The 27,074-nt window shown below is 46.9% G+C and overlaps 4 protein-coding genes across 6 annotated transcripts in view; 3 read left to right on the top strand and 1 right to left on the bottom strand.

Moving 5' to 3' along the window:
- Positions 1-131, top strand: part of ppfia3 (PTPRF interacting protein alpha 3) — a 25,679-nt gene extending 25,548 nt beyond the window's left edge. Inside the window, exon 19 of the mRNA XM_060074920.1 lies at positions 98-131. Within this exon, the coding sequence (XP_059930903.1) occupies positions 98-131 (34 nt within the window). The remainder of the gene's footprint in view (positions 1-97) is intronic.
- Positions 132-409: 278 nt separating this feature from the next.
- Positions 410-6,476, top strand: hsd17b14 (hydroxysteroid (17-beta) dehydrogenase 14). The gene is made up of 9 exons (XM_060075811.1): positions 410-831; positions 909-947; positions 1,127-1,224; positions 2,957-3,023; positions 3,572-3,663; positions 3,890-3,994; positions 4,091-4,158; positions 4,614-4,710; positions 6,138-6,476. The coding sequence occupies exons 1-9, from the start codon at positions 741-743 to the stop codon at positions 6,279-6,281; spliced, it is 801 nt and encodes a 266-aa protein (XP_059931794.1). The 5' UTR covers positions 410-740; the 3' UTR covers positions 6,282-6,476.
- Positions 6,477-8,558: 2,082 nt separating this feature from the next.
- Positions 8,559-20,872, top strand: bcat2 (branched chain amino-acid transaminase 2, mitochondrial). Of its 2 annotated transcripts, none has more exons than XM_060075831.1 (11): positions 8,559-8,576; positions 10,390-10,461; positions 11,179-11,379; positions 13,184-13,294; positions 14,035-14,154; positions 14,516-14,679; positions 15,100-15,242; positions 16,387-16,472; positions 18,032-18,172; positions 18,925-18,999; positions 19,101-20,872. In XM_060075831.1, exons 3-11 carry the CDS (start codon positions 11,269-11,271, stop codon positions 19,140-19,142), a joined length of 993 nt encoding a protein of 330 aa, XP_059931814.1. In that variant the 5' UTR covers positions 8,559-8,576; positions 10,390-10,461; positions 11,179-11,268; the 3' UTR covers positions 19,143-20,872. The 2 variants fall into 2 exon arrangements, with proteins under 2 accessions (XP_059931814.1, XP_059931807.1); XM_060075824.1 differs by lacking the exon at positions 8,559-8,576 and adding an exon at positions 8,886-9,289.
- ifi35 (interferon-induced protein 35) lies at positions 19,802-26,714 on the bottom strand. Of its 2 annotated transcripts, none has more exons than XM_060075843.1 (9): positions 26,622-26,714; positions 25,649-25,726; positions 25,193-25,351; positions 23,765-23,881; positions 23,472-23,616; positions 23,079-23,188; positions 22,558-22,741; positions 22,263-22,372; positions 19,802-21,919 (listed from the first exon to the last, which is right to left on the bottom strand). In XM_060075843.1, the coding sequence occupies exons 2-9, from the start codon at positions 25,712-25,714 to the stop codon at positions 21,725-21,727; spliced, it is 1,086 nt and encodes a 361-aa protein (XP_059931826.1). In that variant the 5' UTR covers positions 25,715-25,726; positions 26,622-26,714; the 3' UTR covers positions 19,802-21,724. The 2 variants fall into 2 exon arrangements, with proteins under 2 accessions (XP_059931826.1, XP_059931835.1); XM_060075852.1 differs by having other exon boundaries at positions 25,649-25,723; positions 26,622-26,693.
- Between the last annotated feature and the right edge of the window lie 360 nt (positions 26,715-27,074).

Below are 27,074 nucleotides of genomic sequence, written 5' to 3' on the forward strand. Positions count from 1 at the left end.
CACACACACACACACACACACACACACACACACACACACACACACACACACACACTCTCACTCTCACTCTCACTCTCACTCTCACTCCCAACATTAGCATTAAGTCATTTATGTGGAAAAATACGAGTTAACTAGTTCGTTTTTGGAGCACTCACTCTGGAGAACAACAGACTCAGATAGATTGAGGACTTTTGCTCTTGTTGTGTAGCTTATACATAAGGCAATGTTTACTTAAGTGTACCCGGAAACTGGGTGATTGGTTCTGCAGCAACAACATGAACCGACCCGCTTTGCTCTTCCTGAATTCAGTTGGGCTGAGAGATTATCCTTCCCAGCGTGTTCCCGGTCTACCGCAACGCATTTCCGGTCCCTTATTTCCTACTGCAACTGTTTTCAAGTAGCCTAAACACTCCCCTGAGCGACGTCAATAAGAACATGGCTCGATAAAACTCGAAAGAAAAGGCGATAAATATGGAATTTGTACCAACAATTTGATGAAGTTATATGCAAAACCAGTGTGGTTATCGCAATCGAAAGTCCCTCCCTCTCACCTCTCGCCGCTGGACCCAAGCCACTGCACCGATAGCGCCGATTTGGAGCACCCTTGTCTAGGCATGTTTCAGATGGGAAATACAGGTCAGTGACGGTTCCTGACACAAGTACAGAGTGTCAGGAATTCAGTCGGCTACCTGTCGTTCACGACCCAAGTTCCCTACGATCCAACCCGGAGTGTCTCTGTAATGTCTGCCGCTTCTCTGCGCTACCACAACAAGGTGGCCGTGGTCACTGGAGGCTCCAAGGGGATTGGAAGAGGAATAGTCAAAGTGTTTGGTAAGATTTAATAGTCTATGACTGACATATGATTGACGTAGGAACGCACTCTTAACAGTTCAATATTTCTATTGCAGTGGAAAACGGTGCTAAAGTAGTGTTCTGCGCCAGAGGAGGTAAGTTTAACCAACTGTTTCCTTGTTTAATAGTGATGGATGAATTAGGCCACTGTCCAGCCAACTAGTTATTTTACGGTAATATGCATGGTTAATTTTAGTATGCAAAAAGCATGCGTGTCCACCAATGATGGGATTAGCTGTTAATTTGAGATATGTGCGCTTTGGTTTAATTCCAGTTGTCGCAGGTGAGGCTCTTGAAGAAGAACTCAACAAGGCGGGCCCGGGGTCCTGCAAGTTTATGACCTGCGATGTGTCCAAAGAGGAAGACCTCAAGGTACGGCCAGGCGAGTTGCTCTTCTTTTTCTTTCTCCCTGACGAAGCATGATTCCCCAAAAGTGAATGTACATCACGAGACCCGTTGTGGATTGGCACAATGTCACACTGGTCAGCTGACCAGACTTGAAGGGACGTTGAACGAAGGTTTAAATGCCCTGTATTCCGCGCTTGATCAAGTCATCCAAGTTAAAGATCAGATGTATTTAATCATTTTATTAGCAAAGTAAATATTGTGGAATATAAATATTAACGTGATACCTGTAAAACGTTGCATATGACCAGCTTTCAAAACAACAGCCTTTGCGTTGTGTATGTGTGTATATATATATATATATATATATATATATATATATATATATATATATATATATATATATATATATATATATATATATACACCACAAATTATGCCTTTAAAATATGCCTTTATTTTATGAATCCGTGTTTTTACTGTAGCTAAGACCATGCTCTCTAGGTGTTTGCCACTCTCCACGTAGGTGACGTTTACTGGGTGCCTTCAAACAAAGGTTGCAGGGAGGAGAGGTTGAAAAGCCGGTTTATTGAAGGCTTTGCATGTCTATAATAATAATAATAATAATAATACATTTAATTTAGAGGCGCCTTTCAAGACACCCAAGGTCACCTTACAGAGCATATAGTCATCATTCAAAACTATGTAAAACAGACTAGGAATAAAAGGAAAACAGAGGTTAAACATGAATAATAATAATAATTAATAACACTCAAAGACGCCTAAAGTGAAGGGGGGACCTCACTAACCACCACCAATATGTAGCACCCACTTGGGTGATGCACGGCAGCCAATCGGTGCCAGAATGCTCACTACACACCAGCTTGAAGTGGAGAGTTAGGGATGAGGTGGAGAGTGAGGGAAAAGAACCTATTTAAACACTATCGACCATATTTAAACACTATGGCCTGGGTCTGCTGGTGGCCATGCAGGAGAATACTCAATGAACATGTTTGCAGCCTCACCCAGACCCAAGGTCCAATCAGACTGACTGGGGTCAGGTGAGGCCCCTCAGATCATCCATCCTCCACACACAATCACCTTAGTCCTCTACGATGGAAGGCTGCTCCACCGGTTTGCATAACAAACTTCCAATGATGTGTGTGTGTGTGTGTGTGTGTGTGTGTGTGTGTGTGTGTGTGTGTGTGTGTGTGTGTGTGTGTGTGTGTGTGTGTGTGTGTGTGTGTGTGTGTGTGTGTGTGTGTGTGTGTGTGTGTGTGTGTGTGGTCCTTCCTCAACAATAGGTGCTGTTGTCACTTGGTATCGCATATATATTGTATTTCTGTCATGTCTGTGATAGGGTATTTTTGTTATTTTTGCTGTGTTTCATTCCTGTGTACCGTTTTGTATATTTCCGCAGTATATTTCATAACACTCGGTCTGGTGTGCGTGTGTCTGTCTGTGTCTGACTGTGTCTGTGTGTGTGCGTGCGCGTGCGTGGGTGGGTGCATGAATGCGTGTGTGTGTGTGTCCGTGTGTGTGCGCGTGCGTGCGTGGGTGGGTGCGTGCGCGTGTGTGTGTTTGTATGTCTGACTGTGTCTGTGTGCGTGCGTGCATGCGTACGTGCATACGTGTGTGTGTGTGTGTGTGTGTGTGTGGTGTGTGTGTGTGTGTGTGTGTGTGTGTGTGTGTGTGTGTGTGTGTGTGTGTGTGTGTGTGTGTGTGTGTGTGTGTGTGTGTGTGTGTGGTTCTGCTCCAGAGACTCATTGAGGCCACGGTGCAGCTCTACGGACAGCTGGACTGCCTGGTGAACAACGCTGGGTGGCGTAAGTGGCTCGTCCGTTCACCACATGACCAGAGAACGCAGAGGTTGTTGGTTAGATAGTTAGTTAGTTAGGTTCTTTAATGTCCCCAAGGGGATAATTGTTTTCACACAGTGAAGTCGGTTCCAGGGCAGCATACATTTAAAAAGGCACAACACAATGTAGCACCACAGTGTAGCACACAGATAACACATAAACACACTCTCTTCCCACATTGTCACAGAAAAACATAGAAAAAAATTTAGAAAGCATGACATGACATCACACATCGTCAGTACCGGCACTTTGTTTAAAGGGGTGGTATCATGCCACCAGGTGTGAGTGTGCTCAGGCGTGTCCATCGCAGGTGGACACGCCCACCACAAGTGGACACGCCCACCACAGGTGGACACGCCCACTTGTGATGTCACTAAATCACAGGAAAGGCAGATTTGCAAATGGCTTGTATTGGTTAATCACACTCACGCCTGGTGGCATAATATAACCACCCATTTTAAAGCTTTTTTTTTTTAATGTGTATTATGGTCTTGTCGTCGTCGTCCCCCCCCCAGACCCTCCTCATAAAGAGACAGATGAGACTTCAGCAGAAGAGTTTAAAGACCTTCTGAATCTCAATCTAATCAGCTACTTCCTCGCCTCCAAAGTAAGTACACACACACACACACACACACACACACACACACACACACACACACACACACACACACACACACACACACACACGTTCAATAAAGTGAAATGACATTTCAAACTACTTCCCTAAATATGCATATATTATGGAAGATATATACTTGATCTATATCATGGAAAATTGTACGGTTGCACGCCCACTTGGTTTTATTATAACCAACTCATCTCTCCCTTCCCAGTTTGCTTTACCACACCTGCGTAAAACTGAAGGAAACATCATTAACATTTCCAGCCTAGTTGCCAGTCTCGGTCAGGTCGGAGCTGTGCCCTATGTCGCCACGAAGGTGAGTTCTCGACTTGATTGCTCTAGAAGCCGCTGTTCTGTTCCCATTTGGTCAGCCCAAAATCAACACCCTGTTATGTCCACCTTTTACCACAAGGGGGCGATCATCTCCATGACGAAAGCCATGGCGGTGGATGAGAGTCGCTTCAAAGTGCGTGTGAACTGGTGAGATTTTTTTCTTTCTTTTACCTTTCGGTTCTCTCCTTTCGCTTACTTTATTGAAGTTTTTTTTTTTAAATAGTGCCCCTTGTTTCTTACTGTGTCTTACTCTCTTTCTTTCAATTTGCACTGGAATCAACCGTGGCTGGTACCACTACCACTTGAACACACTTTACACTTTACTACACCTCATTACTTATTATAGGTTATTACCACTGTTTTAGTTTCTATACTTAATATTACTTGCTTTGTTTTATTTGCATTATTAGTATTTATCATTGTGATCTATTGATGCTGCTACTTATTTTTACATATTTCTTGATATCTTTATTTACTTTATCTCGTATATCTTGCTGCTATGTGGCTGTTGAGGAGCTAAGCCTCAGAATGTTACTCTTGTGTACTGTGTACAATAAGATGTTATAAAAGTAACTCTGATTCTGATATTGCTCTGATCCCAGCATCTCTCCCGGTAACGTTCTGACGCCTCTGTGGGAGGAGTTGGCCGATCAGACCCCAGACGCCGCCGCCGCCCTCAAAGCTGGAGCTGACTGTCAGGTGAGTTCTCCAGACAGCGGCTCGTGTAACGTGTTACCTGGTTCTCCAGACACAACGGCCCGTGTAGCGTGTTACCTGGTTCTCCAGACACAACGGCCCGTGTAACGTGTTACCTGGTTCTCCAGACACAACGGCCCGTGTAACGTGTTACCTGGTTCTCCAGACACAGCGGCCCGTGTAACGTGTTACCTGGTTCTCCAGACACAGCGGCCCGTGTAACGTGTTACCTGGTTCTCCAGACAGCGGCCCGTGTTAGCTGGCTCATCCCCACCCCCTACAACACTTTTCCTCCTATATTAGTCATAAACAAAATGCCCAAGAACTAGAAATACATCTGTTACTCACTGGGGGAGCCTGCGGTCTGACAACTTTAGCGGTGGTATATTTTTCAGGGTCCACTTAAACCCGGGTCTGAAAAGACGGGTTTAAGACCCAAGGGGGGGAGGGAAGATAATCTAAATGCATCAACTCAGGCAAATGTCCCAAACTGTGATCGGCTCAGAAATGCTAAGTACTTTCTTCAAGTGCAAGCGCTCCTGTTTAACATTAACAGAATACGACCACAGGAAACCAACTCAGGGTTGGGTTAGGTTTACCAATCCTGGGGGGTTGGACTGGGGGGTGACATTGTGAATGGTTCTTGGACCCTTTCAGGCGTCTCGTCTCGTTTGCGGTACCCCAACGGAGGAGTCCCGAGAACGGGGCCGGAACGGGTACGGCAAAGTCCGGGTCACGCCCACTTTTGGCGGTGGAAACGCGACCCGACCCGCACCTTTGCGATCCGATCCGTTCTGCACCCTGCAGTGGAAACGCGCCATAAGGAGGTGCGGGGGATTTGGATGTTGTTGCGGCAGGAATGGTGATCCCTCTGCTGTAACGGCTCAGGGCACGAGCCACACACTCAGTGATCCTAGGAGAAGCACAATGGAGAGAAGACTAATATTGTGAGGCAGTAAGCAAGGTGGTGGGGGGGGGTGGGGGGGTTGTAGCTACAGTAACTGTACGTCAGGTCAGCATACAGTGTGGAAGCGCGATGAGAGAGATCCTAAATGTGCGCGCTCAGAGTACATGTTCAGAGTTCACCTAGACTCTGCAGAGCCTCCATCCTTGCCCCCCACCCCCCCCCACATCCCCATCCTTACACACTTGTTGTACGTCGTATGTCCTAGCACTTAAAAATTTTACTCAGCAATTGTGTAGCATCTTATCCTAGCTATCTTTGTTGCATACGGGGAATGGGTTAACCTAGAGATTGTTAGTGCTCGGCACTTGGTTCTACGAACATCCTTACTGTACCGACAGCGATATATTGTTGTTTCTCTTTCCCCTGACAAAAGTCCTTATTGTACGTCGCTTTGGATAAAAGCGTCTTCTGAATGTCCTCAGTGTAAAATGTAAATTCATGCGTTTGTTCGTCCTCCCCTCAGCTGATTGGCCGCATGGGCACGGAGGAGGAGAGCGGGCTGATGGCGCTGTTCCTGGCGGCCGACGCCACCTTCTGCACCGGGGTGGACCTGCCGCTCAGCGGGGGGGCGGAGCTAAACTACGGCTTCAAGAACCGCCTCCCCTGAGGTAGACGACGGTCGGCTCGTTAACGTAACGAGGGAACACGACGTCTTTTACGCGTTTAAACTATTATCATTGTTACGTTTCTTCTTCTCTAAGTCAGCGCTGGTCTTTGTTGCTAAATGCATTAAAATATGTTTGATTATTTTATTTGTTATTACTGAGTGATTGTTTTATAACTGATTGTTGTGTGGTGTTTTTATTTGTATGGGTGTTTATTATGACGTGAGACGTAAGTTTCTAAGCATTGCAGGACCATGGATTTACGAGCAAGACATGACCACTTTAAGTTAGAAACCAGGAGAGAGAACTTTAGTTATAGATAGCGACTTAATATCGACAATACGGTTTGTAACGTTGTTTTCATGAAATGTGCCTTCATACCGACAGTTGTCCCTGAACACGTGTTTGAGTCATGGGTGGATTACTGCACGGGCACACCGGGCACATGCCCAGGGGCCCAAGGGCTCAGGGGGGCCCTTGGGCCCCCCTGAGCCACCCCACAAGTTACTAACAGTGGGGTCCAGGGCCCCACAAGTTACTAACAGTGGGGCCCAGGGCCCCACAAGTTACTAACAGTGGGGCCCAGGGCCCCACAAGTTACTAATACAGTGGGGTCCAGGGCCCCACAAGTTACTAACAGTGGGGCCCAGGGCCCCACTGTTAGTAACTGAAGTAGACTGAGCCGCCCCACAAGTTACTAACAGTGGGGCCCAGGGCCCCACTGTTAGTAACTTTTAATGTTGCATTGTCGAAGCAATCAGTAGAGAAATACAAAAATTCAAGCGAAAACAGCAATAGTAGGCCTATTACTATTGAGTAAATAAATTAATAAAAAGATCAATAGGGGGCACTGTTTCAGTTTGAGACCGGTCACGAACAAGTCACTGTCATTTAAACATGGAGCAACGGCGAACTCTAAGTGGAGCGTTGAAGCAATGAATTTATTCAGTTCAGATCATTTAACAAGCCTGGAGATGATGCAACCCCAAAAGGACTGCTACGAATTATACTCGATTGTGGACTGCAATCTATGTTTCCAAATGTGTATGTAGCGCTACGGCTTTTTCTGACTCTGCCCGTCAGTAATTGCGAAGGGGAGCGGTCATTCTCTCTTCTGTCCAGGATAAAAAATGAACTGAGGACGAAAATGTCACAAAAACGCCTCAAGGCACTTTCTCTCATGGCAATTGAGAGCGACCTTACCAATGCACTGGACTTCGTGGAGGATTTCGCACGGAACAGAGCCCGTAAAAAATGCATTTCATAGGTGAAATGCATTACTGTCAATTAATGTAAGGAACTGTTCGTATTGAGTTGCTTTAAGTCGTTTTTATTTGTGGTTGAAAGCGGTGCATTCGAAATTCGTTCAAATCGCCCAAAATTGCATCAATTATATATATATTTTATCCTGTTTTGGTTAAATAAAGATGCATTTATTTGTATAATTATTGTGAGGTTGCCTTTCCTGTGCTACAAATCCTGCTGAGTTGCAGGTATAGGCCAATGACTTATTATCGCCAATAAGTGTGTGTGTATTCTTGGTGCATGTGTTTATGTTGGAAGGGGGGGGGGGGGGGCTGCGGAGTCCACGTGCCCAGGGGCCCGATATGTCATAATCCGTCTATGGTTTGAGTGGGAAAGCCTATTTCTAACATAGACATTGGAGATAACTATTTCGTAGTCAAATCAGGTGATGTCCTGACTCATGATACTTCAAAAGGTTTACTGATCAGTATCGATGGCATCGTATCTAAAACTGCAGTTTTTGGCTGTGACACTATTGTGTTACCCATGTTTAGTTGATCAAAATCATGTTTTGCAAATCATGGATGCTCGTTGATCTAAGGTAATTCAATAGTCCAGTCAAGGGAGTCACACGCCAGAGAGAGAGTAAACACTTATTAAAAGCTTCAATAGAAATCAATAGAAGAGCATCCATTGCTCAGCAAGTCTGACAGCAAGCAAATAACAACTTATTTACTCAAGGCCTATATGAAGCAGAATTTACTAATAACTTTGCCGTTAAAAACAGCGTCATCTTCATCCTGTTCCCCCCCTCACTGCCAGACGTCTGGCCGTCAAGTGCTTCTCATAGACTGAGTAAATGGAAAACACTTCTATACTAATTTACACTTCCTACTCATTTGCTCTGCGCAGTGAATAAATCATCCCCATCCTCCTCCTTTTTTTTTTCAGCGGAAGTCATGCATTGAAAAAACTGCGCAAAAGCAGCCAAAATCATGTTTGCTGGAACATAACTGTTGCTGGTGGATTCGGAGCCCTCGTGAGATGTCTCGGTCCGGATGGCTTGATATTAAACTAGTACATTCTGGTATTACTATTTTGACAATTGCGATTCCTTGAAGATGTCTTCATTCAGTCGAATGCCCCGCTTTGAACAATCGGAATGCTCATGGGACACGTCACCACGCCACCCCTCTCCGTTGATGCAACTTCTGTCTTGAGTTGCAAGCACCACTCCCTCGATGGGGGCCAATCATTCTCGCTCCTCTGTGAACCCGAGGAACCCTCTCTGTTCGGCTCGCCCAATCAGGTGTCATGTGTCCATCACGCCCACCCGTTTAAACATTTATGAATGATCACATGAGCGTATTTGTAACTTTATTCCGATAGTTCTTTATTCCGATGGTTTATCGGGATAGTTATTCGCAGATGTGTTGTGATACCAAATTAAAACACACTTACATCACAACACATCCAGGGTTTAACAGCGATTAAGACGTTACATAACACAACAACGTAACACGTCTCCTCCCTATCTCAACGATTCTCAATAATACGTGTGAACAATTAAAGATTTTTCCTAATTTCCACACAGTACGTTAGGTATTTTTTTCCTAACCATGTAAATGGTTAGGAAAAGAAGATCTTTGTTAATATAAGATCGTCTTCAAATAGCAAACCGGAACCCCGGTGGTTTGGTGTTGTTGCTACCCGAGCACTAGACCTTGGTCTTCATTCAGCAGCAACCATGGCAGCCCTTCGCACGGTGAGTTCAAAGATCAAGGTTTTATCTACTGTAGTTGTAATGTAATGTTAATGATTGTTGATGATGGTAAACGCGACCTGACCGGCTGAGTGTCTGCGGTCATGACCGGGATGAGCGCCGCGCAGCTGGAAAAACGGTAACGGGGAAAAACATGCCGAACAGCCAGACTAGCAGCATAGTCCAGGGAGATCTCCTCCGTCAGTCAACCCTCAGCCAAAGAACAATGAAGCACTCGTATAATCATTATATTGTCTATATTGCTGCGTCTTTGTTCATCTGCCACTGGTTTAATACAACCAACAAATCCATAGGGGTTTTCGTGGCATTCGTGACATTTGTTAATGTTTACAACTTTTTTTTTTTTCACCACCTCACGGAATGACCTGACCTCAATTGACCTGTCGGTTTCATTGGATCTGTGTTACTTCGCCTGAGGAACCGTAGTTTAAACCGTTTTAATTGTTTCAAGCGGCCCCGGGTCACTAGTCGACAGTATAAATAATGCGGTGGGGTTGAGGCGTCTTTTATTTGACCTGTGCTGTGAGGTGCTATTTAAAGCTGGCTGGTCAGCCCACAGCCGTCCTTCAGGATGTTTTGCCAGCGTAGACATGACACACATGATTGACGTTTTTACATGATAGGTATGATGTCGTGGCCCGGTTGTTTGTTGGCACCGACCGTCTCGTTGTGAGACGGTGATGGACTCAGATCTGTAGTGGTAGAGGAGAAAAAAACAAAAGTGGAGCGTCAGGTTTTTCGGGTATCTCCCATCGCAATGTTGTATTTACTTATAGTTATTTTGTGTACACTATGATCTTCCACATAAGGCTGAGAACGATAAAAGCAAACTAGGTATATTTGAACAACATTAGTGTTCAGCTCCATCAATATAGTACAAATAGGTGTGTGGGTTTCTGCGCAAATGATTGGTGCTGGTGCTTCGTCCCACTTGAACGGTGAGACGACCCATGCCATGTCTGTGTCTGTGGGAGTCATCGATGCATCGTCATGGTAACACCCAGACGCCCACCTGACTCCTACTGAATGACCCTTGAGAACAGCCGGGCTCCTGTTACAGTGTTTCCTGACGCTGCCTGCAGGTACTTCACAGGCCCTTCGCCCAGACCCTCTCCCTGTGCCTGCGGCCCGCGCGATTCGCCAGCTCATTCAAGGTAACCGAACCTCACGGCAATCGTCACAGCGATTCTGTGTACAGCCCATAATGTCAGCGTGTCGTCGGCATCCCTCTGTTTATCTGTGTCACTCGTGATCCTTAGACCAGCGTTGTCTGTAAATACTGTGAGGATGCCTCGCCCTCGACCAGACTCTGACTGTGCCTTTTGTCTCCCCTTCACTCTCTGTGTATCTCAATTTGTGTCAAACGCGTGCTTGGTCCCTGCCCAATTGCTCTTTAATTCAGCGCATGCTCTCTGTGCACAGTCCCCAAAATAAAGGTAATCACTGCATCCGTCTGCTCGCTCTGCTCTTCCTCGTCTTGTGTTGTCGCCGTCGCTCTTCCTCTCTCCCCCCTCTCCTCTCCCCCATCCCTCTCCTCTCTCCTCTACCCTCTCTACCTCTCCTCTCTCCCCTCTCTCCTTCCTTTCCTCTCACCTCTCCCCTCTCCCCACTCTTCCTCCCCTCTCTACCTCCCTTCTCTCCCCTACTTCCTCTCCTTTACCCTCTCTCCTCTCTCCCCCCTCTCCTCCATCCCTCTCCTCTCTCCTCTCCCCCCTCTCTCCTTCCTTTCCTCTCACCTCTACCCTCTCTCCTCTCCCCACTCTTCCTCCCCTCTCTACCTCCCTTCTCTCCTCTCCTTCCTCTCCTCTACCCTCTCTCCCCTCTCCTCTTCGATCTCTCTCCTGTCCCCCCCCCCCCTCCGCCGCGCCCAGGCGTCGGACCTGGTCATCGAGCGCAACACGGCGCCCAGCCCCAAGCCGGACCCGTCCACGCTGGTCTTCGGGAAGCAGTTCTCCGACCACATGCTGACCATCGATTGGTCGGATAAGGACGGGTGGGAGGCGCCGCAGATCAAGCCCTTCCAGAACCTGTCGCTCCACCCCGCCAGCTCTGCCCTGCACTACTCCATCGAGGTGAGCCCCCCCCCCCACGCCCCACATGAGAGCAGCCAATCCTGGGGCTCCACCCTTGAGTAGCGCCCCGCCCCTTTTTTATGGGTGAAAAACTAGCAGCAGCATTTGGTGGCTAAGCTGCGGGTGATTGATTCCTAGGTCTTTGATAATTTAATAGAACACAATAAGAATACCGTTATGATCAAGGTGAAGGAACATCACGCCCGAGGGCTGTCGTAACAATATACCCCACTCTGGGTAGACTGGTTGTGCAACAAACAGTAGCAGTAGCAGCCACAGTAGCAGCGTTGGGCGTGCTGCCACTAGTTCTGTTACTTGGCAGCAGCTCTGCCGCAGCGCTGGGGTTCAGCCAGAAGGGGGCGTGCTCACTGTAGTGGAGACACAAAGTTTCCCTCAACTGTGCTTCAAAATGTTTTAATGTTTACCTTTTTTGATATTTGACATTTTATTATTGTAGATTAGGCTTGTATTTATTGTATTTTTTTTTTCTCTGTATTTCCACTTTGAACCAATGTTCATGTTGAACTAAAGTTCTTAATAAAATAAGAAAATACTTTTAGTATTTTGCTTGCTTGTTTACTTCCTTTCATATCGACTACTTATTGAATTGCCAGACAACATGCGTACACCTGATAAATATTGTTATCGGGATATTAGATAAGCTATGTTTTGATAGAAGTATCAGGCCGTGTCACCCAGCAATACTCACAGCCCCTGTGAACCCCAGGCCTGTGAGTCAGAACACAGCCGTGGTCTGTCTGAACGGGGAACCCCTCCCTCCTGGACAGAGAAGGCTATTGGTGCCTTGCTAGTGGAGCACAGAGCAGGAAGCTCAATGGATCAAAAGGTTATTCTCAACCAATAGACAGTGATCTGCTGCTGCCTGCAGCTGGGATCAACTGGTCTGCTGTCCCTACTAGCCATGTCTCGGGTTACTACATTTACATTTAGGGTATTTTGCTGACGCTTTTATCCAAAGCAACTCGCAACCATTCATGGCCACATTCACACGCCGACGGCGTAGACAACGACGCAGGGCGGCAGCCAGCTTGTCATTAGCAGTCAGGGGTGAGGTGCCTTGCTCGGGGACAGGGGATCGTACAGGGGGTCGCCCCAAATCAGTTTTGATTTGTATATTTTAGATCAATCCAGATCAGTGGTGTGTCCACATTGCTAATTACCGGGGCGACCTCGGGCGAACCAGAGTCCCTCCCTTTAGAATCGGCTCGTTAGATCCCACTGTACCGTATAATCATCATAAAAACATCTCCACGCTCTGCATTCCCATCAGTTCAGACTAAGCTGTCCAGCCAGCCGAGTCCGCCTCCAGGGTTCACCTAAGACCACAGAACTCCACCCTTTCCTGTCCGACTTGTTCCATAAATCGTGCATAGGGGTCACTATTTAGGCGTAAGGAATCGAGGGAACAAGTGAACTGAATCGAACACTTTAGCTTCCCTTAGATTGGTTTGTGGGAATCCGTCTCGCCTGTCATTCACAGGTGGATGAAATGCAACGCATCTCAATTGTGGAGAAAGGGAGGGGGGAGGGGGGAGAAGAAGAGGGGGTAGAGAGGGAGGAGAGGTTTTTTTGGGTGGTTTATTTTCCGAATCTTTCTCTATTGTCTGCTCTCTTTATAACCTTGGACTAGAACCTATAGCCAAAGCTCTAACTGTGTGTGTGTGTGTGTGTGTGTGTGTGTGTGTGTGTGTGTGTGTGTGTGTGTGTGTGTGTGTGTGTGTGTGTGTGTGTGTGTGTGTGTGTGTGTGTGTGTGTGTGTGTGTGTGTGTGTGTGTGTGTGCAGCTCTTCGAGGGTATGAAGGCGTTCCGTGGTGTGGACGACCGCATCCGCCTCTTCCGGCCGATGCACAACATGGAGCGCATGCACCGCAGCGCCGAGAGGAGCTGCCTGCCCGTGAGTTCACACCCCTACGCACACACGTACACACAAACTCACACGCGTACACGTAAACATACATACGTACACCACACACACGCGTACGCCACACACACACGTACACGTAAACGCGTACGTGCACACGTACACACAAACACGCGCGTACACACAAACACGCGCGTACACACAAACTCACACGCGCGTACACACAAACTCACACGCGCATACACGTAAATATGTACACACACACGCACTCGCTAACACGTAAACAAGTACACACACATGCACGCACACACACACACACAAACAAGTACATGCACACACACACGTACACACAAATACACGCATGTACACATGTATACACACTTTAACACACACGTCTACAGACACACACGTACACACACACACAAAGTACATTGAATCAGCTGGTACTTTAGTCCAAAGCGATTAAAAGTAAGTCCCTTCAAGAATGAAGATAATCCAAGCAGTACCAGTACTTTGAGCACACACAATTCTGCATAAGATTCATAAAACACAAACATGCACCGACATGGAAACCAATCAAAAGGGGGGTGCTAACGGAGGAGGTGGATGCCACCAGCTAGCGGATGCTAACAGCTAGCGGATGCTAACAGCTAACGGATGTTAACAGCTAGCGGATGTTAACAGCTAGCGGATGCTAACAGCTAGCGGATGCTAACAGCTAGCGGATGTTAACAGCTAGCGGATGCTAACAGCCTGCCCTGTTTTCCCTGCAGCTGTTCGACAAGGCGGAGCTGCTGGAGTGCATCAGGAAGCTGGTGGAAGTGGACCAGGAGTGGGTACCCTACTCCCTGGACGCCAGCCTCTACATCCGGCCCACGTTCATCGGGGTGGAGGTGGGTCCGCCCGGCAACAGGCCCGAACAAGCCCGGCCTTCTGGCGCATGCCTGGGCAGCATCTGGGCTAACGCCATGGCAACAAGGGCCTTGCTGCCATGGCGTTAGCCCGGGTGCAGCGCATTGCACGCGACGCACAGAGAAACGGAGAGCACAGTCACAGAGCCTGTGAACGTAGGGTACTCTTGATGACAACCGGATTAACTGATTTGTAAACCTCTTTCTCTTCCTCTCCCCCCCCCCCCCCCCCCCCCCCGTCTCTCCCGCCCTCCCCTTGTCTCTCTCCTCCTCCCCTCACCTCTCTCCTCCTCCCCCCTGTCTCTCTTACCCCCCCCGCCCCCCCCCCCCCCCCGTGGGTCAGCCCTCCCTGGGCGTGTCCCGGGCCGGTAAGGCCATGCTCTTCGTCATCGTGGGGCCCGTGGGGCCCTACTTCTCCACAGGCTCCTTCAACCCCGTGTCCCTGCTGGCCGACCCCTCCTTCGTGAGGGCCTGGAGGGGCGGGGTGGGCGCCTACAAGATGGGAGGGTGAGTGTTCACCCACACCCATGATGGGAGGGTGACGGTTCACCCACACATTAAAGATGGGAGGGTGAGTGTTCACCCGCACATACACCGTGGGAGGGTGAGTGTTCACCCGCACATACACCATGGGAGGGTGAGTGTTCACCCCCACATACGCGATGGGGGGGGTGAGTGTTCAGGATGATTGTTCATCCCCACATACACGATGGGAGGGTGAGTGTATATCCGCTCATAGAAGGTGGGAGGGTGAGTGTTCATCCGCACATAGAAGATGGGAGGGTGAGTGTTCATCCGCACATAGAAGATGGGAGGGTGAGTGTTCATCCACACATAGAAGATGGGAGGGTGCTTTTTACCGTCAACGGTACATGGACTGATTATTTTTGGTCGTGGTCTTTTGGCGCCCCCCCCTGGCGGCTCCAGGAACTACGGGCCCACCATCGCGGTGCAGGACGTGGCGTTGCAGAAGGGCTGCCAGCAGGTGCTGTGGCTGTACGGGGAGCAGGAGGAGATCACCGAGGTCGGCACCATGAACCTCTTCATCTACTGGACCGCGGAGAACGGAGGTCAGCAGGGGGGGTGGTCGCATATCTCACGATTCCAGTCAATTTGGATTATTTTGGAATTAAGATTATGTCGTTTTTATGTTTTAAAATAATTATCGACTGATATTACAATATTTTCAACGCACTTAATCTAAGACGGAAGGGAAAAAATGTAAATAAAACAATTTTGGAAATTGATACCTTTCCCCACCCCTAGATGTCAGTAAGTCTCTCTTTGTCTATGTCTGCTGTGTTCGAAATCGTTCCCTATCACGGATGTAGTGCACTATATAGGGTGATTGCTATTCTGCAGTGTTGTTCGAATTCTCAGTGGTTAATTTCATGCACTATAAATTGCACTTAAAATAGCCAAAAGTTGAGTGTACATACGATGTACCCTACAGGTACACAATGTGTGTGTGTGTGTGTGTGACCACAATGCAATGCGGTCGTGTTTTTCTGGAGAAGAAGCTGAATAACCGCGAAAACGAATACATTTAATGATGGAGTCTCGGCTTTCGTTTAGGAATGTCAATTTATTTGGGATTTAACATGGAAAATGTAACATTCAAAATTAAGAAAAAAAAACCTTGATCAAGGAAATGTAACATTCAACATCAATACAACCTCCAGCTTTCCTCGTGATTGCCCGTTTGTTTACATGATGTGGGCGCATCTGTCTGCGTCACACAAATACCCGGCACATTTACTGACGCAAATGACGTTAAGAAATGTTCAGCGTAGTATCCGAATTCTCGTTTGTTCGTTCCCTATAGTGCACTATATCTTGAACACTATATAGGGAATAGTGAGTGAGTGAATAGGGAACGATTTCGAACACAGCTTCTGTCTCTCTCTTCGTCTCTTTCTGCTTAACTTTAGTCGGCTAGGGTTTCCACACATGCTTACATGAAGATGCCATAGCTGCTCTTTCTTATTTAACTGAGTCAAAATATGTTCCTCCATTCAAGCAATGTTTCTCTAAATAACTGTACAAATTCCAAGCATGTGAAGCAGATTTCCTGGAACACTTAACTAGTTCCTGATTGAATTAATCTTTGATAGGCATTCACACTGAGTGCAGTACTATGGGAACCATGAGGAAACGATGGTAAACATTCATCAGCCCACATGAGTCAATGTTTCCGTGTTTGTGCGTCCGCAGAGAAGGAGCTGATTACTCCGCCCCTCGACGGGATCATCTTGCCGGGGGTCACCAGGCAATCCCTGCTGGACCTGTCTCGAGCCTGGGTCAGTACCTCCTCCGGTACCTCCTCTTGTATCATCACTGGCCCTTGGTCAGTACCTCCTCCAGTGCCTCCTCTTGTATCATCACTGACCCTTGGTCAGTACCTCCTCCAGTGCCTCCTCTTGTATCATCACTGGCCCTTGGTCAGTACCTCCTCCAGTGCCTCCTCTTGTATCATCACTGGCCCTTGGTCAGTACCTCTTCCAGTGCCTCCTCTTGTATCATCACTGGCCCTTGGTCAGTACCTCCTCTGGGGATCCTGAGAGGATGCCCTGCTCCCCCCCCCCCCCCCACCCTTCCCTGGTTTCTCCCCCTCCCTAAACGAAACAGGAACTCGTTTGAGGATGATTCTCCTGTTACCCCTATGCCAAGGAATACCGGATGCCCCAGAGACATACCGGGCTGAAGCCCAGAGGTAACCTCGTGTCCCACCAGGGCAGTGTAGTACACTGTGTTGGCCAGGGGGTTCGCCTCCAAGCCAAAAAGTAGTTCGATCCCCGATGTTGAGCCGTCCTTCAGCAAGTACACCTTAGCTCTCACCTTAGGAGGCTCAGTGATCTAATATCCAACACTCTCTGTGAGCGGCCTTTGATAGAACGTCTCCTCAGAAACTAAGATGATAAACGCTGATAATGCAGGTGATGACAGCAGGGGCTAATCTCCCAGCAGGACATTTGGCACACGCTGATGTAAGCGCATATCTTCTGTTGGCAGAGCGGCCTCGTTAGTTCTGTCGGTTGAGAGCGGTGCCCTCCATGTGGCTCTCAGAGAAAGAGACAGGTGCTTTCTGCTGGCAGACAGCCCCGGTGCGCTGCCAATGAAAATACACCCGATGCAAAAGGGTGTTGTTATCCTTGGGTGTCTCTTCAACGATTGACGCCATGGAAATGATGGATCTCTGTTGGGGCACTCGAAACCTGAGGGGGTATGGAAAGAGTGATCTGTGGGGAAGGATCAAAGCCTTCGCCTTGAACACACAATCGGTTACTGCTGAAAGGTCTTGATTCCTTGGAAGCTTTCCATATGCCCACAATGTTTAACGGGGTCTTTGTTACCCTTTCTTATTAACTAGAATTAGCCCTAGACTTACTCCTAGCCTTATTCTTACTCATAGCCTTAGACTTACTCTTTGCCTTAGACTTAGTCTTTGCCTCATTCCATTCAATTTCAACGTTATTGGTCAATTATTGGTCCGTTTGACTGTGGAAAGTGTCTTTGTTTGACATGACGGCTATAGGGACAGTAAACCGGGCCAACATACCCTGCATGGGAATTACAACTCTTGTTACTAACTAACTAAAAGGGTGCAACATTCGACACCTAGCCGTTAAAGCCCTATAAGTATTAAGGCCCAATCCCATTTCTACCCCTTACCCCTTCCCCCTTCAAAACAAGGGGGAGGGGTAAGGGGTAGAAATGGGATTGGGCCTAAGTATCGTTTTTTAGTTTACTTGTCAAAGGTTTTCAGAGGGGGACCAAAACAACCAAACATTTTGTAAAGCAAGATGGCCACTGAATGTAATTCTTTCTTCTTTCTCTTTCTGGATCTTTCCGTGGTCAGGGTGAGTTCAAGGTGACCGAGCGCCGCATGGACATGAAGGAGCTGCTGGGGGCGCTGGACGCCGGGAGGGTTATCGAGGTGTTCGGGGCGGGCACCGCCTGCGTGGTCTGCCCGGTCGGCAGTCTGCTGTACAAGGACAAGGTAGGGCGGCGCTCTCCCTTCACGTGGTCACCGCGGTTCTGGGGATCATTAACGCTGCTGTGCGTAACATAACAAACGAGAGCTTTAAAGAGGGGCGAATTAAAAACGAGACTAATAAAGGAAGTCCCGTTCCTCGCTGCTCCTTCCCTGCGTTTCTTTTTTCACCCACCTGTGATTGACGGGCAGGATTCTCCGGAAACCAATCTGGGAAGCGATGCCCTGATTGGTCAGAAATTAACCAAGAGCAGTGGAAATGTCCTCATACAGAGGCAGCCAATGCAGTCAATTCAAAACCGATATTCTGACCTGACCTATGACGTTTCCAAAAAATGAAAATCAAATAACACCTTTTTTAATAATGCTATTTATTAAAGGGGACATACTATGCCACCAGGTGTGAGTTTGATTAGCCTTACAAGCCGTTTTGAAAATCTGCCCCCATATGACATCACTAGTGGGCGTGTCCACCTAGATCTGTGCTGAATAGATCTGTCTACCAGCCTACCCAGTGGACTGAAGTAAACGTTGCTCATCTATCCATCACAGATCTAAGTGGACGCGCCCACTAGTGATATGGGGTCATATGGGGCAGAATTTCGAAACGGCTTGTAAGGCTAATCACACTCACACCTGGTGGCATATTATGTCACCTTTAATGCTACGCATTTGAACTACTACTTCGTTTACGTTTCTTCTCATATGACGGGGAAACAACACTATTTATTTTTGTTCCTCCATCCTCCACACTCTAGACGTACCAGATCCCCACCATGCAGAACGGCCCGGACCTGGCCAAGAGGTTCTACAAGGAGCTCACAGACATGCAGGTGGGTGACCGTCCACACCAAGCTGCTCACAGTCCCCAGGTAATGTTATTATCCTGAAAAACTCACCGGTTTCCCTCCTTCTCCTCTGCTTGGCCTTGCAGTACGGACGCAAGCAGAGCGACTGGGCCCCCCTGGTGGCGTAACTGTCCCTTTACACACAACGCCTGAAGATCAAGTATAGTCCCATCTCTGAAGACCAGTGTTACTCCACACCAGACACGCCCACTGTAATGCACTCCTCCTATTGGTTGCCTCGAGATGATGGACAGCTGCTTTCTCTCTCTCTTTCTCTGACTCTCTCCCGTCGGTCGGGTGTTTCTCGTTTCTGGTTTCCGTTAGCAAGTCCCAGGATTTTTTTTGTTATGCGTATCTTGTATTCAGGACAGCAATAAGGAAATGCAGCGTGAGTTTGGGTCCGTCTGCAGTCATGGAATGGAGAGAGGTTAACGAGAGAAGGCATCTGTCGGATCACTGCTCTCATAGAAACCCGGGTTCTATCTTAATATATGTTAAAGCCGCTTTACAGTTCATCTGAGAAGACGGCTGCAAACTACCAAATTCTTATTTTAATTTGAATAGTTTTTATTCTTCTCTTTTAAACCATTTTTACTTCTCCTGGGTTTCTGTTTAGAGGGCCAGGCCGCTTGCTAACCGCTAGCTGGCTAACCTGACCCTGAGTACCTCTGAGCGATACGGTCTTCCGGTTCTTTACAAATGACAGAAACAAAATAATATTGAGTATTTAAACTCTGAAAGCACCTAAATGTTGCATATGGTATTACTTCGTTTTTTTGGAAAGGAGCGAGACTTATGTTTTCTACTAGTGAGTTACTTTTGAGTGGATTTTTTTGAGGAATAGTTCTCAGTTCAATGTATATTCTTTTACGCTTTCACTTTTTTAATGTTGTTACAATAATCGCAATACTGTAGAAGGTAAAAAATCATTATGTTATTTTAGGAATTCCTAACCATGTCTTGAGGATATGCAATTGAACGGACATGTCGGTGATGGGAATGCATACAAACCCTGTGAACCAACCGAAAAACCCTGTGAACCCTTCTTCACCACTAGGGGGCCTCGTCGTTCTGATTCAATAGCTGGTAGCCATTTATTTTCCTTTTTAAGCTTCATGGACCTGTTGGGTGTAAATAGAACCGTTTTAGAGTTTTTAAAGGAATGGTGAGATGAGGCGTGAGTTGGGCGTCTTGTCCGTTGATTATTGTTGAGACGCTATTGAGGACCGGGAAATCCAAGCACGCACAACGCAAGAAGGCTAGAAAGTTACTAGGTAATTTCCTGTTTGTAGATGTAGCGCCCGAGCACAAAATAGGCTATTTCTAACGTACTAAAAATGCCACTTTAGATGTAAGCTCTCAATGGCCGCCTGCACTAGATGGTGTGTTAGCATAAGGACATTGTTTTTTTCTTTCGGAGCGGTTCTAAATGATACTGATCGTCGCTGAGGTTGTCGCTTAGCTGTCCGTTTTCTCTTTCAATGTTGGCCGTTATTTTCCGCGTCGCGTCGCTCCGTCGGCCGTCATTTTCCGCGTCACGTCACTCCGTCGGCCGTTATTTTCCGCGCGCGATGCTTCCTTGGCGGGCTTTCCTTTGAATGTACTCTAACACCACGTCACTCCACCTAGCCGTTCTCCCCTGAGTCTAAGTGCCTGTAGTTCCTTCGCCTCGTGTTTTACACTCAGGGTCTGCACTAGTGGGGCTATGCTGGGTACGTTGTGTTCAGTGATCTGTTTTTGTTTTTAGTTTGGTTCTTATACGTTTTGCTTGGCTTTTAAGTGACTTTTTTTTCACCCCTCTGTTGTCTTTTCCCGTTTGTTGGTTTGTGTATTCCAATAAACCTGACTTGTAGGCCTACTCTGGATGCTGTTGTAGTTTTCATGCATTTTGTCTCTGCCTTTTTGAAGGCACACTGTGTTCACAGTGTGTTCACCCAAACAATAGCGCCAATATTACAAAACAAACCGTTTTTGAATTTATATTTTTATTAATCGATTGAGACGATTACAGGCTTTTAAAAACTATTAATGGTGTTCCCCACAGAGTAAGATAATGGCTGAATCAGCCAATTGTATAATTCTCAATACTTGTGTTCATAGGAAGGACAAATATATGTTAATTACATTCTTTCTTTTTACATAATTTGTAGTCATTAAACCTACATTTTCCTTCTTAACTATGTTTTTAACAACTATCTCCAAACAAAAGTAGATAATATTTGAATACTCCTTGCAGATAAACCAAAGCCGATCAAATATTTAATCACCCACAATTCAAAGACGTAAGACATTAAAACACATGAGCTAGTCGTCTTGTGATACACCACTAGAAAGATTGGACTCTTAAAATTCAGGCGGAAATAAAATCTTCGACTCGTGCTGTGTTCTAACTTTATTCCCCCCAACCAAGTATTATCCAACGTGATTTCTTCCACATATACAACAATCTCACAGGTGTTACCTGTGTTTTGTTTGGTAACATGATTAAATATTATTATACATAATATAGCCCTTGCGGTTAAGGAGCTATACTCCATTTACCTTTTTACTGCATGTTTTCAGAAAAAAGCTCAGAAATAGGCTTTGCGGTGAAGAGGTTAATAAAGGACTCATGAGCTCCGACATGAAGTCGTCGTACATTCCCGCCCTTCGTGTTTTAAAGGCACCATAGGACACATGGAAGTCTCATAACCTATCAGACGGGAACGCGTCAGATCCCTGTGTCTTGCTCGAAGAGGGCCACGGCGGTCTGGCCTGGGGGGTTGTACAGTGCGTTGCTTATCTCCCCTCCGCCATTGCTGCCCTTCTGGAAGAAGATCTCCAGCGTGTCCTGCAGACAGTCGGCATCCATGACACCAGGAATACCGGTCAGCAGCACAGTGCGGGGGCACGCCAATGCCTCGGTCTGAGGGGGGGGGGGGGTCAGAGTAGGTAGGGGGGGGGGGAGCTTGAAGGTTCGTCAATTTACGAGATGGAGGAGCTTCATGAAGGTCCTCTCTGTGCCTTCCATATGCTTCTTTACACATCGGAAAGTAATTCTAAGAACTAATGGTATGAAGTATTAATATGCGTATGAACAAGTGGCCGCTGCAGAAGAAAGTAGATAGTGAACTGATGACTAATGATAAAGCGACAAAAGCACACTTTTTCATAAGCATGATTCGAAGTAAGTATCAGTTAGGATCATGTTCAAGAAAAGGCAACACTGTGTGGGCAAGGCCTTCGGTTCAAAAGAAACGACCTCTTACCTCTACACGAGTGATGGTTCCGTTGACGAAAGGGGTCACCCTCACTTTGTGCTTCGATTTTTTGGGAAATGACACCTCGTGGTTCTCCTTCTGGGTCAGGCCCAGGGCAACTAGGAACGGGAACAATAGAACTTCAACCCAGTGGACATGGATTTGACATGAAATGCAAATAGCACAATCTAAAGATATATGCTAAGTCATCAGCATCATCCTCATACCACCACCACCACCACCACCACCATCATCATCACCGCCCCCGCCCAATAGACCTAGACCGAGTTGAACGGATGCTCACATTTGTCATCTGTGAAGACGAGCACGGCATTCCTCGTGTCCTCCTGGAAATGTCTGCTGGCCACCTCCCCGCCGCCGTTAAAGCTCTTGCCGAAGTGGATCTCCAGCTTGTCCAGGATGACCTCACTGTCCACGTCCGGCAGCTGGGACACCAGGATGCTGCGGGGACACACCCGGGTGTCCATCTGAAAGCACGCAGCGATGGAGTCAACGTGCATACTGTGGATTGTCGATAAACTCCTACCCAGAAGGCAACAAACCGCCGGTTCTACGGCGTTACTGATTCAGCCGGTTCTAGGGCTGACTGATTCGGCCGGTTCTAGGGCTGACTGTTTGGGCAGTTCTAGGGGCGACTGATTGTGGCCATCAGATTCTGGATACACAAGTTGGTTACTTGGAAGTAGGTCTGAGCAAAGGCTCTGAATGTGGGTTCACATCGCCATGAATGCCACAAAGCCTGTATAATCCACATGCTGACTGAAGACAAAAAGAGACATCTGGCTGTATGTGGCAGTGTGGTACCTGGACCAAGGTGGGGACCATCAGCTGGACGGGGTGGGCCTCTACCGTGATGTAGCATTCCCCCTCCAGGGTCACTTTGTGGGTCTGCAGGGACTGGATCTTCCGAGCCACTAGGGAACGGAGAGCGATGAGAGGGGAAACGGTGGGGGTCAGAGAGACATCAGCCATAACTACAAATCGACGGGACATCCCTGTACATGTACTAAACCGTGCGTGTATGTGTAGTGTAGTACATGCACTGTACATGTACAGGGAAGCACATTTACATCGATACGACAGCGATGGAAATGTGCTTCCCTGTACACGTACGTGTAGTGAAGAACATTCACTGTACATACATGCACAGTGAACAGGATTTTAATGTGCGATCTCGAAGGGAAACGACAATTTCACCTATTTCGTCTTCAAACGTGATCAGCGCAGTCCCACCCTCCATGGGGTACTTTATGCGAGACTTCACGTCAAAGAGTTGTGGATTCCCAGTAGCCGCGGTGGCACCACGGAAGACTACCTCCCTCTTGGGTACCACGGTGTTCACCTACAACGATGATGTCGATGTTATCTACAAATGGTGATGTTACAGGACGTGTGTGCTTGCGTGCGTGCGTGCGTTGTTAATCGAGATGTTTTGCTGTGGCTCGAATCTGCATGAGGTGGTATATAGAGGTAATTTGTAAGGCACTTACATTGGTGGCACCTTCAACCTCAGCCTCTTTGGCCTCCTGCTCTTCTAAGGCTGTTTCGGTCCCTTTGTGATCTTCAAGAAGTTCTGCCTCTTCCTGCTTCAGGGAGTCACGTTTTTTCTAGAAACGATATAAACGAGTGAGCAGTTGGTTCTTTGTTGGTTATCAACAATCAAATAAACACAGATCCACTGATTTTAATTAATGAACCATTGACCTCCATGCTCAGGCTCCTAGGCTCAGCTCAAACTTAACGCTAGGAGGCAGAGGACATTTGAGAAAGCAGGGAAGTGGCTTTGGGATGGAGCCCTACAGTGAACCGTGAAGGCGTATTGGCTTTGGAATGGAGCCCTTCAGTGAACAGTGAATTTGAAGGCGTCTTGGCATTGGAATGGAGCCCTACAGTGAACAGTGCACCTGAAGGCGTCTTGGCATTGGCATGGAGCCCTACAGTGAACCGTGAAGGCGTATTGGCTTTGGAATGGAGCCCTTCAGTGAACAGTGAATTTGAAGGTGTATTGAGATGGAACCCTACGGTGAACAGTGCACCTGAAGGCGTATTGACTTTGGAATGGAGCCCTTCAGTGAACAGTGAATTTAAAGGCGTCTTGGCATTGGAATGAAGCCCTTCAGTGAACCTGAAGGTGTATTGAGATGGAGCCCTTCAGTGAACAGTGCACCTGAAGGTGTATTGAGATGGAGCCCTTCAGTGAACAGTGAACCTGAAGGTGTATTGAGATGGAGCCCTACAGTGAACCGTGAAGGCGTATTGGCTTTGGAATGGAGCCCTTCAGTGAACAGTGAACCTGAAGGTGTATTGAGATGGAGCCCTACAGTAAGTGTGTTTCCATCTCCCATTTTGCGAATTTACTCTCTTTCGCATTTCTAAAAAACCACCTCAAGCGAGCGGATAAACCTTTTTGCGATTTAGAGGATTTTTATGCGAATTTTGGTGTTTCCATCACCGTTTACTGATTCGATACTTCAAAGTTCGCATATAATCGGGGGGATGGAAACGCACCTAATGGACAGTGCACCTGAAGGTGTATTGGCTTTGGAATGGTGCCATTCAGTGAACGTGAAGGCGTAGAATACCATGCCTAACCTGAGTGCGTTCTCTAGTCCTACATTTATTTTAGGCCTACCGTATCTATCAGTTCATTTTCACTTTACAAATAATAATAATAATGATGCATTGAATTTATATAGCGCTTTTTCCTAGACACTCAAAGACGCTTTACATTGAAGGGGGGGACCTCACTCACCACCACCAGTGTGTAGCACCCACTAGGGGTGATGCACGGCAGCCAATCTGCGCCAGAACGCTCACCACACACCAGCTCGAGGTGGAGGGTGAGGGAATTAATGATTCAGCCAATTATACAATTATACAGGCGTAGGTCAGAGCTGTAAAAACATAAGTAGTATTACCTTTTGAGAGTTAATGGTTTCCAGATGTTGTTCCTTGGCCTGTTCCTGTATTTCTGTGATTTTTACAAAGCGGTCCGTGAATTCCTTGGTCTGGTGTTCCCGTTTAGAATTGGTGTTCACCAGCTGCGCCTGCTCCTCAACCAACTTCTCGTATAGAGCCTGTTGAGATGTACATTTTTATTGGGTTCAACCTCTTTTATTAAACGGTGGGTATCAGTTAAAGGGGGGACATTATTCTACCAGGTGTGAGTGTGATCAGCCATTACAAGCCATTTGAAAATCTAATCTTTGCTGTGTTGGTGTTTAGGGACATCACAAGTGGGCGTGTCCACCTAGATTGATGCTGGAAGGATCAGTCTACCCAGCGGACTGTAGCAAATGTTGCTTATCTATCCATCATACATCTAGGTTGACATTCCCACTTATAATGCACATTGAACACTTTATTTTCCTCACCTTTTGCCTGATGATCTCCTTTTTAACTCCCTCCAACGAATCCAAAAGCCCTCCCTCAGCCATCATGACAGCGGACTTCTGCATGACACATGCAGGCAGAGAAGGAAAAAGGTAGGAGTTCTTGTTCCAAAGTTGTTTTAGGTCACACTTTGCCCCAAGCTAACCAGTGCTGTGTGTATCCATGGGTCGAGTTTGAGATGCTTAAAGTTCAGATGTATATAGAAGTAACGTGGCATGCTTTTTTTTTTTTTACCTAGCTCGTATAATCACCGAGACATATCTGTAGTCCATGATGATCGATAGGGGTTCAAATAAAATCACATTCTATAATTAGTATATATTGTACAAATGAGAAATGCTGGCCAGCCCATACCTCTCACCATTTTGTTTTAATTAGTAGACTATCAGTTATAGGATGTGAATTTATTGACATTAAAATCAATATTGATCAACATCGACTACAGGAAGGTCCAGGTACAGCAACAAACATGTGGAAATGGAGCGAGGCCGAAAGTGACCAACGACTTGCGTCGCACGTCCGTCGCGACGCACGTCTTTGATTTGGTCACTCACGCTCACGGCATACGGAGGAAGGCCGAGTTGCGTAGTGACCAACGACGCGCGTCGCTACGCACGTCGTTGGTCACTCACGGAACTCTGCCCTACTGTGGAAATGTTTGACAGCTACTTTAATGGTTCCTACTCGCGTCCAATCTCCACGGACACACGCCTGCCACATAGGCATATGAACCCAGTTTGTTAACGTTCAAATAGCAGGGATTAGATTTCACCGAAACATGAAAACACTGTTGAAAGCGACCTAGTGCCAAAACCAAATCTTAATTTCCGCAAACAAATTAACAATTCATCATTAAATAGGCAGTGAAGAAAACGGATGACTAATTAGACGTTTGTAATAAGAAATCAAGCCTACTTAAACACGTTTTAGGACAAAGCCTTGTCAGGAACTTACCTCCCTACTTTTCGAGATGTGCTTTTCAGTTTCACTTTCTAAATGTGTTTATGAGCATGCAACACAGCTATGATCAGGAGAGGGCGGTCGCCCACCGATACGCTTATCTCGTACAATTTCAGTTTCATGGCAATTTACGTGGCCGTTTATACAGTCCATGCCTATGAGATGAACTTACCACTAGTTTACTGTACATTTGGATCGACCCCTCTGGGATGTTGCACTAGTCACACCTTTTTGTAACAATTTCTGAACGGTTAAGTTGGAAAGATTACTTTATCATGCTGACTTTAATCAGAAATTTCTCATTTAGTTGTGCATTGTTGATTGGTTCAATGTCATTTGCATTACACAATTTACAGATGTACAAATTCTGGATTATTGATTTGGGTTTCCTGTGAACTCATCCCCAGTTGTCCTAGTTTTAAGTTTATAATTTTAATAAGTCACAGC

This window comes from Gadus macrocephalus, chromosome 2 (assembly GCF_031168955.1).
Source record: "Gadus macrocephalus chromosome 2, ASM3116895v1".
NCBI classification, from domain to species: domain Eukaryota; kingdom Metazoa; phylum Chordata; class Actinopteri; order Gadiformes; family Gadidae; genus Gadus; species Gadus macrocephalus.